Below are 17,623 nucleotides of genomic sequence, written 5' to 3' on the forward strand. Positions count from 1 at the left end.
CTCTGTGGTCAGCCCTCTCCCATTGGGCTGCAAAGACCCCGCCCCCCGTCACGTCCTCTCGTTCCGCCGGCAGGTACAGTTACAACTGCTGCCGGCGGCACGTGACGCTGAGGCGCTCGAGGGGTCCTTCTTGGTCCCCTATCAGGGGGCCCGCTACCGGGTGCATTATTCAACGGGGGAGGCCCGGTGCTACCTCTGCTGGGCGATGGGACACGTCCGGAGGGACTGCCCTTTGGCCCGGCACGGAGGGACATCAGGGACCCCCGAGCCCCGGCAGGGCGCCGGCCCTGTCATCGCCGGCGCCCCTAGCTGCCCGGCGCCCGAAGCCGCCCCTCCTCCTTTCCGGCCCACCAATGCTCCCGCTCGGGCCCAAGGGGTATCTCTCCCAGTGCGCCTAGATGAGCGAGAGGGTCCCGCCTCTGCCGCCTGCGATCTGGCGGGGCCTGTGGAGGAGGGTGAGGTAGGGATATCGCCGGGCATAGAAGAGGGCATGCCCCAGAGAGAATCCTCCCTCCTACATGCTGCCCCACCATTGCCTCCCCGAGTCCCTAAGCCTTCGCTCTTGCTCCCTGACCCAACTCCTGTTAGCCAGCCCCTGGATGATGCCATGGAGGGCTGGTCCTTAGTACAGGGGAAGCGGGGCAAGCGGAAGGCTCGAGCTCCGCTCCTTCCATCTGATGCGGTAGCCCCCCGGAAGACCAGGAAGGGGGGCATCGATGCTGAGCCTTCCGCTTTGCCCCCGGGTGGGTTTTGTCCACCATTACCGGCTAGGGAAGACGTGGCAGCATCGGAGGATAGCACTACCCCTCCTCCAGAGTCCCTTCCTATGGAAGCCCCTGATGGAGCCCCTCTCGCCCCCTTACAATCTGAAGCCCCTGCACGCACCACGGCGAGCGTCACTTCGGGAAGAGCCCTGAGGTGGTGGAAGGTGATCTCCCTTCCATTTATGAGGAGATCGAGGCCCTGGGTCTGACCCCGGTTACCCAGGGGGAGGACGACCCTCTGCCAGCGAGCCTCGATCTGAGCGACCTCGCCTCGGCCCCCCTTTCCCCGTATTCCGTCCCCTTACCCACTGCTTCCACTCCCACCTCCGAGGAGCCCCTGGACTCTTCCACCATCCCAGCTGCAGATGGCACCCCGCTAGCGGCCGCCGAACCTCTTGAGGCGACGGCCAGTGCCACGCAACTGGGACCCGAGTCGCCAGGGGACTCCCTCATGGCTGAGGGGCAGCCGACCTCCTTTCCAGGTGGGGGCCCCATCGTTGATTCTCCACCTACGGATGCCGTGGCCTTACCATCTGTCTTGGAGCACGAGTCCGGAATCGCCGAGGGCCCACCTCCCTCCCTGCAAATCCCTGAGCCCCTTTGAGGGGTGCCACCCCCCCACCCAGTGGCCTGGCTGCTGAGGCCCCCGATCCTACTATCGCCCCTTCCCCTGTCCCTATTCCTGACTCCGACCCTACCCCTGACACCAACCCCGTCCCTGTCCCCTCCACTTCCCGTGATGCTTTTGCCACCCCTGGGGCTGTCTCCTTCTATATCCCAGAGGATGACCCCCGAGGAGCGGCCTTTGTTTTCCCTGTCCCGACCCACCAGGGGCTGTTATTTTCCCTCTGCCGCCCCCCATTGAGCCAGGATCTGAGGCAGGCAACGTGGCGTCGGCCCATCGGACGCCACGTCGAGGGTCTGCGCCCCGCTTGCCCGTCTCGGTGGGCCACGGGGCTGTGACAGGGGCCCCACTGGGGGAAAGCCATAGATCAGTGACACCACCCCCCCATACGCTGAGAGAGGAGCTACGGGACTTCCTTGAGGACGTCCGTGGCTCCCGCAACAAGGTACAGCTTGCACTCCAGCGATGGGGGGATTTCCATCAGATCCTCCGGGCCGCGAGGGCCCTCAAGAGGACCGGGAGGCAGGCCGCCGCGGCCTACCAACGGGTCCGCCTCTTCCGTGACTCCTTAATCGCTTATGGGGTAGGTCACGGATTGTTGCGCGGCCCGACGGAGGCCGTGGGTGTCTCTGCTAGCGAGGATCCCCCCCAGCCCTCCTCATGGCACCGATCATCTTCGCAACATTAAACACCCGGGGCTGTAGGATGGGTCTCCGCAGGAACCAGGTGCTCTCCTTCCTTCGGGAGGGGGGGTACTCTGTGATTTTCCTGCAGAAGACCCATACGGATCTGGCTGCTGAAGCTAGCTGGCGGCTGGAGTGGGGGGACAGGGTCTATTTTAGCCACCTCACAGTTCGTACGGCTGGAGTGGCGACCCTGTTCTCCCCCGACCTATGGCCCGAGGTGCTGGGGGTCACCGAGGCTGTGCCAGGCCGCCTGCTGCACCTCCGGGTCCGCATGGAGGGGCTTGTGGTTAATCTCATCAACGTTTACGCCCCGACATTGGGCCCGGAGAGGTTGTGTTTTTATCAGCAGGCATCCGCCTTCCTCGGCACCTTGGATTCTCGCGAGTGCCTGGTCCTGGGCCGGGACTTTAACGCCACCTTTGAGGAACGGGACCGCTCTGGGACCGAGCAGCACCCGGCCGTCGCGGATGTCCTCCGGGAGATCGTCGAACATCACTCCCTGGTGGACGTCTGGCGCGACCACCACCCGGATGACGTTTCGACGTTCACTTTTGTCCGGGTGGAGGTCCATCGGTCGTATCACTCCCGGTTGGACCGCATCTATATGTCACACTTCCATCTTTCCTGGGCCCACTCCTCCAGCGTCCGGCTGGCCCCTTTTTCAGATCACCATCTAGCCACCGTGACAGCCTCTCTCTGCGCGGAGAGGCTGGGGCCGGCCTATTGGCACTTTAATAATAGCTTGTTGGAGGATGTGGGCTTCGTGGCGTCCTTCCGGGAGTTCTGGCTAGCCTGGCGAGGGCAGCGGCGTGCCTTTCCCTCGGCACGACGGTGGTGGGACCTGGGGAAGGTGCGCGCCCGGCTCTTCTGCCGTGACTACACCCGGGGCGCCTGCCGACAGAGGGATGCGGCGATAGGGCAGTTGGAACGGGAGGTCTTAGAGCTGGAGAGGCGTCTGGCCGCCAGCCCCGGTGATCCATCCCTCTGCGGAGGGCGCTGGGAGAAGCGGAAAGAGCTGCGGACCCTCGAGGACCATCGGGCCCGAGGTGCCTTTGTTCGATCCCGCATCCGCCTCCTTCGGGAGATGGATCGCGGTTCCCGCTTCTTCTACGCCCTGGAGAAAAAGAGGGGGGCCAAAAAGCACGTCACCTGCCTTCTAGCAGAGGACGGCACCCCCCTCACGGATCCAGCGGAAATGTGCGGGAGGGCCAGGGCCTTCTACGCAGGCCTTTTCTCCCCGGATCCGACCGATCCTAACGCTTGCAGAATGCTCTGGGATGAACTCCCGACGGTCAGCGCGGGCGACCGAGACCGGCTGGAGCTGCCTCTCACTCTGGCCGAGTTCTCGGAAGCCCTCCACCGCATGCCCACCAATAAATCTCCGGGCATGGACGGGCTGACCATGGAGTTCTACTGCGTGTTTTGGGATGTCCTCGGCCCGGACCTTGTCACCGTCTGGGCCGAGTCCTTGAGGGCGGGGTCCTCTCTCTTTCGTGCAGGCAAGCCGTGCTGACCTTATTGCCGAAGAAGGGGGACCTCCGCGATTTACGGAATTGGCGTCCCATCTCGCTCCTCAGCACGGACTATAAAATTGTAGCGAAGGCCATCTCGCTGCGGCTAGGGTCCGTGCTGGCAGACGTGATCCACCCAGCCCAGACCTACACCATCCCGGGCCGCACCATCTTCGACAACTTGTATCTGGTTCGGGACCTCTTGGAACTCGGGTGTAGGGATGGTCTGTCGTTCGCCCTCCTGTCCCTGGATCAGGAGAAGGCGTTCGACAGGGTGGACCACGGGTATCTCCTGGGCACTCTGCGAGCGTTTGGCTTCGGGCCCCAGTTTCTGGGTTTTCTCCAGGTGCTGTACGCCTCCGCAGAGTGTTTGGTCAGGCTCAACTGGACCCTGACCGAACCGGTCAGCTTCGGGCGAGGAGTACGTCAAGGGTGCCCCCTCTCGGGCCAGCTGTATGCTCTGGCGATCGAGTCCTTCCTCTGTCTCCTCCGTAGAAGGTTGGCAGGGTTGGTGCTGCGGGAGCTGGAGCTGCGGCTGGTCCTGTCGGCGTACGCCGACGACATGCTCCTCGTGGTCCAGGACCCGGGCGACTTGGTGCGGGTGGAGGCTTGCCAGACCATCTATTCGGTGGCCTCCTCTGCCCGGGTCAACTGAGTCAAGAGCTCTGGCCTGGTGGTAGGGGACGGGTGGCAGGCGAGCTCCCTCCCACCCGCGCTTCAGTCCATCCGGTGGAGCGCGGGTCCGCTGCTCTATCTCGGCGTTTACCTTTCTGCCACGCATCCGTCTCCTCCGGAGAACTGGCTAGGTTTAGAGGGCAGAGTGTCGGAGCAGCTCCGGAAATGGACAGGACTGCTCCGGTGTCTCTCCCTTCGAGGGAGAGCACTGGTGCTCAATCAACTAGTCCTGTCCGTGCTCTGGTACCGGCTCAACACCCTGGTCCCGGCCCCGGGCTTCCTGACCACCCTCCGGACGTTGATTCTGGAGTTCTTTTGGTCAGGACTGCACTGGGTCTCTGCAGGGGTTCTCCACCTACCCCTGGAGGAGGGAGGGCAGGGCCTGAAGTGTCTGCACGCTCAGGTCCACGTCTTCTGCCTCCAGGCCCTGCAGAGGCTCCTTTATGGTGCAGGTAGTCCGGCATGGAGCGTATTGGCGCACGCCTTCCTGCGCTGCTTCCGAGGGCTCCGATATGACCAGCAGCTCCTTTGTCTCCATCCTAGAGGTCTTCCGCGAGGCCTCTCCGAGCTGCCGGTCTTCTACCAGGACCTCCTCCAGACCTGGAAACTGTTTTCAGTGACCAGGTCCGTGGCGGCCACAGTGGGGGCAGATCTCCTCGCGGAGCCCCTGCTACACAACCCCCAGCTTCGTGTGCAGGTGGTGGAGTCCCCCATGGCGCGCCAGAGGTTGGTCCTAGCAGAAGTCACCAAAGTCGGAAACCTCCTGGACTACGACCGGGGAGACTGGCTTGATCCCCTGACGCTCGCTCAGCGCATGGGGCTCTCCAGACCTCGTACTCCCCGGCGCGTACTTCAGGAGGTGAGGGCCGCTTTGCTGCCCGCTGCTCGGGACTATCTCGACCGGGTCCTGCGAGAGGGCACGCCCCGCCCACCCTCCACTCTGAGCCCTCCAGACTTTTTCATCGGGCCCCTGCCCCGTGGACCCAACCAGCCCCCTCCCCGTCCATTCGCCATGAGCCAGCTGCACCATCTGCAGCCAGTTCTGTTCCGGACCGCGCCAAGGAAACATCTATACACGCTCGTGCTCCATGTTCTTCATGTCCTCACCCTCGCGTCCCGCCCCGATACGAAGGGGCGGGACCTTCTGCCACCTCTGGAGGGTGAGGAACCCCGGTGGGTCAGCCTTTATTCTGCTCTGATCCCGAAGCCCACCGGGGACATCAGCTGGTGGCTCCTTCATGGAGCCGTGAGCACAGGCGTGTACTTGGTGCGGTTTACCCCTATCCCAGACACCTGCCCCTTTTGCGGCGTGAGGGAGACCCTGGCGCATGTTTACCCGGAGTGCGCCAGGCTGCAGCCCCTATTCCGGCTCCTCACGGATGTTTTGTTAAGATTTTGGTTGCACTTTTCTCCTCACCTTTTTATTTATGCACTCCCTATCCGTTGCCCCACAAAGTCGCGGGACCTCCTGGTCAACCTCCTTCTGGCCCTAGCAAAACTGGCCATCTATAAAACCAGAGTGAGGAGGTTGGCCGATAGTCTCCTGTGACTGTGGGGCGTATTTCAGGTCCTCCGTTCTTTCACGTATCTGGGCAGAGTTCCTCTGGGCGGCGTCCACTGGCTCCCTTAACGCCTTCGAGAAGCAATGGGCGCTATCCGGGGTTCTCTGCTCGGTGTCCCCGTCAGGTTCGCTTCGTTTGACCCTTTGACCTCACTCCTGTCCCTGTTCTTTTATTAGTTGTCCCCCCGTAATTTTTTGGTCTGGTCACTCAGAGAACAGAAAACTACTCATCCAGTGACCAGTATATTTGCCCTCTACCAGACTGCTGTACCCCACTGGTCTGGGTCTGTCACAGTACCCAATGTTATGAGCTAGGAAAACCTTGTAGTGGGTTTGGGTTAAAACACCATTGAGGTTGGTAGGTGTCAACTCACCCTTGAATTAACATAACTGTGAACATAAGCCCCACCTAAAACACGAGGTGTGCATGAACCTACCCAGGAGCTGCATCTTACGGTGGCTTGTCTACACTTCAAACTCTGCAGCTGAGCCGCTGTAGAGGTTCAAAGTAGCAGCCGTGTTAGTCTGTATCCGCAAAAAGAACAGGAGTACTTGTGGCACCTTAGAGACTAACAAATGTATTAGAGCATAAGCTTTCGTGGACTACAGCCCACTTCTTCGGATTCTTCCACGAAAGCTTATGCTCTAATACATTTGTTAGTCTCTAAGGTGCCACAAGTACTCCTGTTCTTTTTGTAGAGGTTCAGTGACAACCCTACCTAGGCCAACAGGAGGGGTTCTTCCATCACCGAAGATACTTCACCTCCACAGGAGGCAGGAGCTAGATTGAGGGAGAATTCTCCCGACAACTGAGAACTGTCCACACCCGGAGTTGGGTTGGGTTGGTTTAATTGTGTCACTCAGTGGTGTCAATTTTTCACACCTCTGAGCAATGTAGTTGTACAGACCTAATTTCCCAGTGCAGATCTGGCATTAGTGAGAGGCAGGCAGAGGCAAAAAGCAAGAAAGCCTAAGCATAGCCTCTAAGCAGAGTTTAACCTTGGCAAAAAAGCTACAGGGAGAGCTTTTGGGATTATTGGCTAAAGAGGCTGGGGCTGGAAATTAAGAAATCGCTCTTTTTCTTCTTGGTTCCTTCTGCATTCAGAGACAGGGGACTTTGCGCATCCTTTGTAAATAAATAAAACTGAATCAGTGAAAATATCAGACACCATCAGTTTCCATTTCCACTGGGAACATCCTCAGGGCCTGAACTTTGACTAGCCATTCGGGTCGAAAGGGGCCACAGCCAAGATGATACACTGTAAAGGGGTAGGATTTGCAGAAAGTGCTATCATCTGTCTCTGCAAATCAACCTTCTTTAGGGGGCTATTTACAAAAGCACCTAAGGGGTTTAGGAACACCCATCTCATGCCACTGAAAGCTACCTGCCTGCTGCCCTAACAGCGACCGGCAGGCCACCCCCCACGGCTTCCCGCACCAGGCATGCGCTTGCTGTGTTGGTGCCTGGAACTGCCCCTGTTTCTTGGACAAATAATTAAAGATCCAATCTGTTCCCTGAGAAGCAGTGTCTTTGAAAATTACTTTACCATGAGCTCCCAGTGTGATGTTATAGCTAAAAGGGCTAATGCGATCCTTGAATGTATGAACAGGAATAGCAAGTGTAGGGATGTGATATTATCTGACGTGCACCATTAGCGAGGTCACTGTTGGGATGCTGTGTCCAGTTCTGGTGTCCACAGTTTGAAAGGGATATTGAATGGTCGCGGAGGATGTAGAGAAGAGCTACAAGAATGATTCAAGGCCTGGAAAACGGGATGCCAAAGGAGCACCATCTGTTTAGCTTTTTAAGGGGAGGGTTAAGAGATACAGTGATCATGGTCTACGCCGTCTCAAGGCAAATTGAAATCCAATGGCTGAAAGTTGAAGCTGGCAAAGTTCAAACCAAAAATGAGGTGCGCATTTTTAACCCTGATGTGAATTACCCATTGGAACAGCTTCTTGAAGGATGCGGTGGATCCTCCATCACTCAGACTAGGTGCTTTTGTAACTATCCCCCTAAAGCAGGTTGATTTGCAGAGAGCAGATGATAGCAGTTTAGGAACACCAGTGTCATTGAACACCAGTCTCATTGAAAGTCAATGGAATCAGTGCGCCTAAATATCTCTGAGGATACGTCACCCCTGCAATTGGTGGTGTAATTACAGCCTGGTAAACAGACTCGGTGCTAGCTTTAATTTAGCTAGAGAGGATAACAACAGCAGGCGAGCCACTTTGTAGTGGGCTTGTACTGGGGCTGCTGTGTCTTCACTGCGACTGTTAGCCATGCTAGCTAAACTGAAGCCAGTGTGGGTATCCCTTTCCAACCTGCAATCACCTTAATTTGCAATACCGACCTGCCTTGAAAGATCTGTTCTAACTCTACTGCAAGTTATGGACTGGATGCAGGAATCGCCGGGTATGATGCAGGAGGTGAAACCACGTGATCAGAATGACCCCCTTCTGGCCTTAAAATCTATGGTTATATAAATCAGATCCTCTTTTTGACCCTGATTCAGCAAGGTATTTAGCACACCCCTAACTTCATGTGTGGGAACAGTTCATTGAAGTCAATGGGCTTCCTCATGGGTTGAATGAGGGACTTTCCTTGAGTTACGCTGCCCTCTAGTGTTCAAAGCAAGTGAATTGATCTATCTTGTGAATATTGGGAGCAATTCAGACACCGACATGGCATCGCTGTGTCTATACCATGCATGCTGACTGCTAACGTCACCACCACCTAAACATCACCTCCTTTGCTGAAACAAATCTCATGGGATTTTTATTGACTAATGTTTAGACGTGAGCTGAAATAAGAGCATCCACACAAGGGTTTGTACTGGTTTAACTAAATCAGTTTATATGCATACCTTTAATTAAACTGGTTTAGACCAGCTCTTAGTGTAAATGAGACTCAGGCCCAAAGAAGTCCTCTTTGAAAGCTGCTGTCTGTATGTATGAAGTCACTGAGAACTTGTCTACACCAGAAAGCTGCACCAGTATAACAAGGTGTGAATTGAAACGGATTTTGATAAATGAGCACAAACCCTAGCATGGGAGCTCTTATTTTGAAATAAGACTGCCTTATTCTGCCACAGTGGGGAAATCAGGCCCCTTTGAATGAGATCTTTAACTGGTATAAACTGGCACAGTTCCGTTAAGTAGCTATGCCCATTACACCCCCTGGCCCTTGCCATGAATATGTACTGCCTGAGTAGCTCACTGACATTGAGTTCTCCACACAGCACCCCTGAGAGTCAGGGAAGTATTATTCCCATTGTGGGGCACTGGGGACCCAAGGAGTCAAAGACACACCCAAGGAATCTGTAGCAGAGCCAGGATTTAAACCCAGATCTCCTGAGTTCTAGGCCAGCTGTTTAACCACAGTGCTGCCAGTCTGCCCTGCAAGGTGCTGTTAGGAAAGTGGGGCTAATCCCTTCTCTAGCAGAGAAATAACTGCACACAAACCCAGGATATTCCCCCCTAGTCTATTTTATTCACAATACACACAGTCCCAGTTCCCCTGGACCAGAGAAGTACCGGACCGCAAGGACGGCAGTGGAGCTTACGTCGAGTGAACATCATTCTCAGAACTCTAGCTAAAGAGCTCAGGGTTCAAGCCCCCACGCTAAACTACTTCTCTGCCTAGGCTCCTTGCTCTGGAGCTGGGATTCTATGGCTGGAAGGAGACCTGCAGTGGATTGGAAAACAAAACCAGACCTGTGTCTTTCTTTGTTTCCTGGTGACATAGAGCAAAGGCTGGAAAGATTTTATTTTTTGTAACTACATTTTTCTTTTTGGCTGCTTGTTTTTTACCTTTGAAATGTCAGGCATGTCAAGTCACATCTCCCCTGGCTAGGCCGGATGTCTTGTTGGGCCCTTAGAGATATCGACAGCGAGTCTTCATTGCAATATTTTTGAGCTGAGATGCCTAAAGCTAGGCTCCGAAATTCACATTTAGGCACCTAAAAATTACATAATATATTAAAAAATATAATTATTTAGGTGCCTAAATATGGACAGAGGAACCCACTGTTAGGCAGCCCCATTTGAAAAGCTTGCCTAATCGTTAACATCAATGTTCTTTTTTCACAGGTGTTATATAGGTACTGGAGTGAAACAGGCATTAATAAAAAAAGAAAGTTTTACAATAGGCTGATCAAAAATCCCTTCTCTTTCCAATTGCTCAATTTCCATTTTCTTGGGATGTCCTCTCTTCACTGGTTCCCCAGGCACTGTAGAGTCTTCCAGGGTAAACAAGACCAGAATTTCTAACATAAAAAACAAGCATAAAAGAAAGCAAAATCCCTTTGCAGGTCACCTTTAACTCCAGCCAATAGCCCTTTTCTGCTTGGGCCATCGCTCAGTAGCATGTGTCGCTCCAACCCAGCCAGGTGACCAAGTGTCCAGTCAAAACCAATGCCCAGCTAGGGTCACCCAATCTGGAGCTTCCCAACCGGCCCCACGTGAAAGGACTGCTGCCTCCACAAGGGACGTAGGCTTTGTTGTCCAAGTTTTCCCACTATTGTGAGAGCCAGTTCAGCTCTACCTGTGGTAACAATGGGGTGAGTGCTACTTTAGGCAGGGCTCCAGGAACAGACCAGCATTTGAAGCACTGTGTTGACATGCACAGAATTGGCTTACACATTAGTGCTTAACATGCTGGTAGCCACAAGCACTCTGTCTACATTAGGGCTCCCACTTCTCACACCAATGGAAAAGCAGAACCAGTGGTAGCAGCAGTGGGACATTTTCAGGCCTTGTCTACACACAGTTTTTGGACTAGATTAGCTATATGGGATAGGAGTTTGATTTTCCATCAGAATAGTATAGTAGGAACAACCCCTAGTGCAGAGGCAGTTATATCGGCATAAAGATGTCTTATGATGGTAGAGTTTATTCCCTTTCCTTTATGGGAACAGTTATACTGAGAGAGGGCACCTTTGTATCAATACAACTCATGTGATCTTCGCCAACTGCTCCATCTCAAGCATCGAGACAAGCTCAGCAATGAGGATATTTGTAGCCGAACAGCAACTGCTTCCATCAGCCCTAGTTCAGTTTTGGTGAGTCTTGGTACCGATGTATTATTAGGATGAAAGACTAATGAATATTCCTGGGGAAATTTTGCACCACTGCACATATGCAGAATTTGTCCCCCGCAAATTTCTTTGCTTCCCTGCAGAAAAATGACTTTCTGATTGGGAAGCAAAGGGAAGCCACAAGAAAGGTCATGAGAACCTCCCCAGCAGTATGTTTTGGGTGCCCAGGGCAGCCAGCAGAGAGGTAAATCACTGTGGGGCAGGAGGCGGAACTGAGGAAGGCCTGGCTGGTGACTCCTACCCTGTGCCTGGCTCAGCTGCTAGTCTGGACTGGGGAGGACGGGACTTCCCCTCCCCTGCACGGCGAATGGGGCTGGCTCAGACCCACCCCCAGATTTCTCCCCCAGCTGCAAGAAGCTCTGCAAACTCCCCTCCACTTCCTACGATCATTGCTCCTCAGCTGCAGGGGGAGGGATCATTGTACAGGGAGCTGCTCCCCCTATTCGCCCAACCCGTGCATCCAGACCCCCTCATATCCAGATCTTCCCAAGCCTCACCCCCCCCACACTCCCAGAACCCCCAATGAGCCCCACTCCTCCTGTATCTGGACCACCCCAATGAGCCACCCACACCTTGATCCCCACCTCACCAAGTCCCGACCAGTTGCACCTGGATCCCCACTCCACTGAGCCCCACTCCCCCAGCATCTGGAGGGCCCACTGAGCCCCACATACCCAGACCCCCATGCTGAGCCCCAACCACCTTCACCTGGATCCCCCTGCAGAGTCCCATTACCACTGCACCAAGAACCCCCCAACAATCCCCTGTGCATTCAGATCCCCTCCACACCTGGATCTCCCACTGACCCACCCACACCCAGATGGCCCCACACAGAACCCTCTCAACCCACACCTGGACCCCCCCCCACTAAGATCTGGTCTTGCTTAGCCTACCTGGTGCATCTGGCACAGAGGGGCAGGGCCCTGGGGTGTTTCTGGGGCACGCCCTGTCCTTGCGGTGTGTCAGGGTTGGGTGCAGCCTGACCGTTGAGTCTGTGTCTCGGGAGGGAGCTGCACAGTGATTTCCCACCTCTGTGCAGCCAGTGGCCGGTGCTCCCCAATGCCATGCTGGAGCCTCCACATTTATTTGACAAATAAAATTTGCAGAATTTTAAAATACTGTGCGCAGAATTTTAATTTTTTTTGGTGCCGATTTTTTTTTTTTTTTTTGCGCAGAATGCCCTCAGGAGTAATAATGAATTACAAAGTGCAGTTACCAAGGAACACTGCTACACAGCCAGCGATCACATGGTCGTCAAAGACTTTGATAAGCTCACCAGTGTAGACTGACCATCCAACCAGACCATCCTGAGGATCTAGCTACAAATCGATTTGGATAGCGCTCAATCTGCAGGGATTTGCTGTGATGATGATGATAACATTCATACTAAAGGGGGTGAGGATTGTACTGCTTTAACCGTACCCATCGAGTTATAAAGCAACTCAACTTTGATGTGTAGACAAGGCCCAAGCCTACTGTAGAGAAAGGGTTAACTTATCACCTGGGATAAATGGGAAGAAGTCCCTGGATGCCAACTGACACCAACAAAGAATCTGACCTCTAACAACAACAGATTTCCTGGTACATAAATACCTCCCAGATCCTTCCAACAAGTGTAGCTGATGAAGCTCACGACTTTCTGAGCCCCAGCTTGGATAGCTTATTTCAGGAGTGATTAGCTTCCTTCCTTTACAGAAACTCACCCCCACCATATCCCTAGACCAGGGGAGAGCGGGTTCTTGTCCCTCATGCTCTGAATTAGGATCAGGACTGGGGCGGCTTGCGTCTAAGGGAGATTTTCACACACGCAGGAAGTCGCTTGGAAGTCAACAGCCCCAGACTGCTCCATGGAGCTGGCAGAGGGCTTTGCTGAGCTGTTTGCCCCAGTCATCTCCTGTAGCTGTGAACTCTGCAAGTTAATCACATGCTACTCTAAGGTTTTCTGTCTCATTCCTGCTGGAGTAAGGCGCATTACACACCAAGCTCTCTCCCCGTCTCAGGCTCTCTCCATGCTGAGTCCCCTGCATTTCCCCTCCTGGATGGGATGGCTTGCAGGGGGTTCCATGTGGTAGGATTTCTTCTCCTCCTGGGTCCTGTTGATCAGGAGGCAGGGGATAGGGCATGGAAACCCAGAAAAGGAGTGGCAGTAAACTTGGTCCCATCCTCCTCAGCTCTGAGACCCAAGCAGTGCCATGGTCTGCCCCACCAGCCCAGTCCACAGACATGCCAGTCCTCCATCACCCACAGCCCTCTCTCGCGCCCACTACACAGCCACCCTGATCCCCAAATACTTCATTTCCCCTCCCCCTCTGGCTCCCATCTTTCTCACCATCTCCCGCCCCACCTACCTGATCCCCAGATACTGCCTCCCGCCTCAGCTCTGATCAATCATTCGCCCCAGCCTGCAGGTGCTCAATGCCTGATCCATCTCACACTCCTGCAACTGCACTGAGACCCAGTGACTCCGGTGGGGTTACTCCTGATTTACACTGGGGTGAGCAAAAGGGGAATTGACCTCAGGGACTCCTGTGGGTCTACACCTGATTTACACCAGGGTGAGGGGAGGAGAACCAGTCCCAGTGACTCCAGTGGGGTTACTCCTGATTTACACCGAGGTGAGCGAGAAGGGAATTGGCCCCAGTGACTCCGGTGGGGTTACTCCTGATTTACACCAGAGTGAGCAAGAGGGTAATACGCCCTCAATCCCACACCATTTCCCTCTCTTATTTCCACCCCGCCCAGCACCCCTAGCACTGCCACCACTCTGCTCTACCTCCTACCTATCCTACCTACCTAATCTACCTTATCTACCTATATCCTCAGGGCCTGATCCAGACCCCATCGACGCGGAGCCCTTCAAGGGGCTCCAGATTGGGACCTTACACTGCACCCGTCCCTGTGGCCCCGGGGTGCCCACAACGGGGCTGCCCGGTGCTCTCCTAGAGGTCTCAGCTACCCCTGAGGGTCAGCGATCCCCATGGCCAGGTCCCTGTGAGGTAAGCCCCACTAATGCTCTGGCTGGCAGCGCATGGAGTTCACTCCCGTGCCCAGAGAGGGGCAGCCAGGTCCCGGTGAGCTAAACCTCCAGCGTGGGGGGGTTCCTCTCCCAGGCAAAGGGGAAAGAGGAGTTGATCTCTAGTAGGACGCGATCTCCTCCAGTGGCTTCTCCTCAGCATGGCTCCTCAGGTGGCGGTACAGGTGGGAGCTGACGCTGAAGCGCCGGCCACACTGGGGGCAAGGGAAGGGCCGCTCTCCGGTGTGGGTACGCCGGTGCTTGGCCAGAGCGGAGCCGTCGGCGAATGCCTTGCCACAGTCGGGGCAGGTGTGGCAGGGGGCTTCGCCAGCGTGGGCCCGCCGGTGCTTGTGGAAATGCAGGGTGCTGTTGAAGCTCTTGCCGCAGTCAGTGCAGACGTGGGGCTGGCCGCCAGCGTGGGTGCGCTGGTGCCGGTAGAGGTGGGAGGTGCGGCCGAAGCGCTTGCCGCAGTCGCTGCACTGGTAGGGGCGCTCCCCGGTGTGGATACGCTGGTGCCGCTCCCAATGGGAGCTCCAGGAGAAGCTCTTGCCACAGTCACCGCAGCGGTAGGGCTTCTCGCTGCCAGTGCTACCGGCAGTAGAGCCATGTAGGCTGCGTCGGTGCCGGGCGTACTGTGCCCTCGCCCCGAAGCTCTTGCCACACTCTTCACAGTGGAAGGGCCCATCCCCCAGATGCAGGCGCTGGTGCTTGACCAGGGCCAGACCATCACCAAAGCCCTTGCCGCACAGGGTGCATTTGTAGGGGCGCAGGCCAGTGTGGGTGCGCTGATGCCGGTCGAAGTGCAGGGTGCTGTTGAAGCTGCGCCCACAGTACGTGCAGATGTAGGAGCGGCCCCCGGAGTGGGTGCGCTGGTGCCGGTAGAGGTGGGAGCTGCGGCTGAAGCACTTCCCGCACTCAGGGCACTGGTAGGGCTTCTCGCCAGTGTGGATGCGCTGGTGCCGGTCGAAGTGGGAGCTCCAGGAGAAGCTCTTCCCGCAGTGGGCGCACTGGAAGGGCAGGCGCCCCGTGTGCAGCCGCTGGTGGGTCACCAGTTCCGTGTTGCGCCGGAAACTCTTGCCACACTCCTCGCACTTATAGGGCAGCCCCCGGGGCCGAGGGGTCGCAGGGGCAGGGGTGCTGGCCGGCACCGGCGGTGGGGAGCTCTCGGGGCGTGGGCAGGCCCGTTCAGCAGCGTGGGCCCGCTGGTGGCGGTAGAGGTTGGAGCTGACGTTGAAGCTCTTCCCGCAGTGCAGGCAGCGGAAGGGCTTCTCACCGGTGTGGGTGCGCTGGTGCTTGCTGAAGTGCGAGCTGCAGCTGAAGGTCTTGCCGCACTCGCCACACTCATAGCTCTTCTGCAGCACGATGATGCTCTTGAAGTTCTGGAAGCCGGCGCCAGCCGACTTGCCCCCACCGCCCCGCCGCTGCACCGGCTTCCCGGGGGAGTCGATCTGCTGCACCACCGTCCAACGCAGGCTCTCGCAGGCCGGGCCCTGCTCCTCTGGGCTCCTGGCCCCAGCCCCCTCCGGCCTACCCAGCAACACTGGATCTAGTTCCACAATCTCGGGGCCTTCCTCCCCAGGATTCTCCTCCTCGGTCTCACTCGCTGCCCTGTCCTCGGCTGGGGTAGGGAGAGAATCCGCACAGGAGTCAGGCCCTGCACCGGGGTGTGGAGGAACAAACCCAAATAACTGTTGAGACACGCTGAAAGACCAGAAGCCAAATCCGCCCTCCCCGCACCCCAAACCCTTCCCTAGAGCAGAGAGAGGAGGGGACCCACCCTACCCCAACTTCCCATCTGCAGCTTCAGGGAGAAGGGAGCTACTGCCAGGTGTCAGGCTGGGGATGGGAAGCCCGGAGGATCCACCTGCTGGAGACATGATCCTGGGGGAGCTGAAGGGGAATCCCACATTGATTTAATTCTTTCCTCATCTCTAGGGCTCTTCTTTTCATTGAGCCCCGGGACACATGGTTCTTCCCCTTGTTCCCTTAGGGAGACCTCGGTCAATAGCGGGACTGGATAGGCGTTTGCCCTGTCTTCTCATTCTCACTTTTGCCTAGATGTCCCCTCAACTCTGCTTCTCCTATGGAAACCTGTCCCTTTCCTCTGTCCCCAGGAGTCTGCGGGGGGTCCGTCCCTTTCACTGCACAACCATCCTCCTTCCCATTGTTCTGTGCTGAGTTCTGTGGAAGGGTCCACAGCAGAACCCTGCTCAGAAGCTGACCTGGCAGCTGCAAAGACCCCACAGCCTCCAGGGGATACTTACTCAGAGTCACCAGGGGATCATCGTTCTCCTGTATGCCACCCCTGCACAAAGGTTTCTGATCAGAATCCACAGCAGCCCACTGATCCATGGTGAGATACACAGACGTCGAAGGCCACCAGCCCCTAAAACAAGAAGCATCCCCCCTCTCAGTTCCACAATCCCATAAGGGCCTGGGATTGCTGCCCCCTGCACCAGTCTGAGGTATACATTGACCTTCAGTGGGGCAGAGCCCATGGCCTATCACCGTGACCCAACCCCATTGAAACAGGTGGCCGTCGGCAAAAGTGTTCGCAGATGCTGCCTGATGGAATCTGTGAACATTTAAAGGTTTATAAAAAGGTTTAAAAGTTTTTGCAAAGTTTCATATAGTGAGAGTTTGGGTGTCTATAAAACATTGGGGGCCAGATCCCCTCTGGTGTAAATCAACTGTGGCTGCACTGAAGCCAAAGGAGGCAGACTGATTTACACCTGCTGAGGATGTGACCTGGTCTCTCCCTAGAGCCGGAGGGACGGGACAAGACAAGTGGGGAAGCTCATGCATGCATTTTAATGGCAGCTGGCTGGAAGAGGGGAGAGGATTTGCTACAACAAGTACCTGAAATCTTTGCAGGTGCAGGCAGCAGGCGATGCAGGAAGGGAGGTGCGGTGATTGGGGCATATGTGGATTTAGATTCCAAAGGGGAAGAAGACACAGAGGTGCACAACTCTCCTTGAAAGACAATGGGAGTCGGGTGCTAATCTCCTTAAAGCCTTCAGAAATCCCAGCCTTTCTACCGAGCTAGGGTATTTCCTAACAGGGCGGCTGAAGAAGAAAAGGATCGGTGCCGAAAGGAAGCCTCCGAACAAAAGCCCTAACATGTAGGAAGGAACTTTGCCACCAGTGACAACGTGACCTCAGGAATCACTCCCCGTGGGGCAAATTTTTGCTAGTACCACTGGGAGTTACCAAACTTTTGGCTAATAAACCAGTGGCTAACGGCTATTGTCCCGCTGGCTCGGCTCCTGCAGGGGCTCAGGGGAGCCAGAGCCAGAGGGTGTCAGTGAAGGGACTGGCAGAGAGGAGGGGTCGTGTTTGTTTGCTGCCCAGCCCTTTCCCCCCGGGGTCTCTCTCAGTTACCTGCAGGCTCCGGCTCAGGAGCTGGTGTCGGCAGAGCCCGGGGCTGCCCTAGGACGCCAGGGCGAACAATCGCAACAATGAGAAAGTCCCTGGCTGGCAAGATCACACCTCCCCAGCACAGCCCAGCTTCCCGGCTCACAATGGAGGTAGCTTGATTTCTTTGCAGCTGTAATGAAAGAGAGCCAGCCCCACCACGGGCTAGGGGGATCCCTCTGTTCTGTATTATCCCCCCTCCCCCTTCCTGTCTCTCCTCCTCCTCCCACCCAGCACCTAGCTACAGCCACTCTCAGCTGCTCCATCCCCTTCCT

General features: G+C 56.1%; 2 protein-coding genes across 3 annotated transcripts in view; both read right to left on the reverse strand.

Annotated features, from left to right (window-relative positions):
* The window catches only part of LOC135974449 (myb/SANT-like DNA-binding domain-containing protein 2), a 103,585-nt gene that overhangs the window by 24,300 nt on the left and 61,662 nt on the right, over positions 1–17,623 (reverse strand). The window lies entirely within an intron of this gene.
* LOC112060782 (zinc finger protein 436-like) lies at positions 9,294–17,618 on the reverse strand. Of its 2 annotated transcripts, none has more exons than XM_024112639.3 (3): positions 17,316–17,618; positions 16,199–16,320; positions 9,294–15,588 (listed from the first exon to the last, which is right to left on the reverse strand). In XM_024112639.3, the coding sequence occupies exons 2-3, from the start codon at positions 16,284–16,286 to the stop codon at positions 14,057–14,059; spliced, it is 1,620 nt and encodes a 539-aa protein (XP_023968407.3). In that variant the 5' UTR covers positions 16,287–16,320; positions 17,316–17,618; the 3' UTR covers positions 9,294–14,056. The 2 variants fall into 2 exon arrangements, with proteins under 2 accessions (XP_023968407.3, XP_065418477.1); XM_065562405.1 differs by lacking the exon at positions 17,316–17,618 and adding an exon at positions 16,794–17,290.

This window comes from Chrysemys picta, chromosome 12 (genome assembly GCF_011386835.1).
Source record: "Chrysemys picta bellii isolate R12L10 chromosome 12, ASM1138683v2, whole genome shotgun sequence".
Taxonomy (NCBI): domain Eukaryota; kingdom Metazoa; phylum Chordata; order Testudines; family Emydidae; genus Chrysemys; species Chrysemys picta.

Coding starts and splice junctions, on each gene's coding strand:
- LOC112060782 (XM_024112639.3), bottom strand. CDS start 16,286: ATGGATCAGTGGGCTGCTGTGGATTCTGATCAGAAACCTTTGTGCAGG. Junction 15,589..16,198: donor TGATCCCCTGGTGACTCTGA/GTAAGTATCCCC, acceptor ACCCCGGTGCAG/GGCCTGACTCCTGTGCGGAT.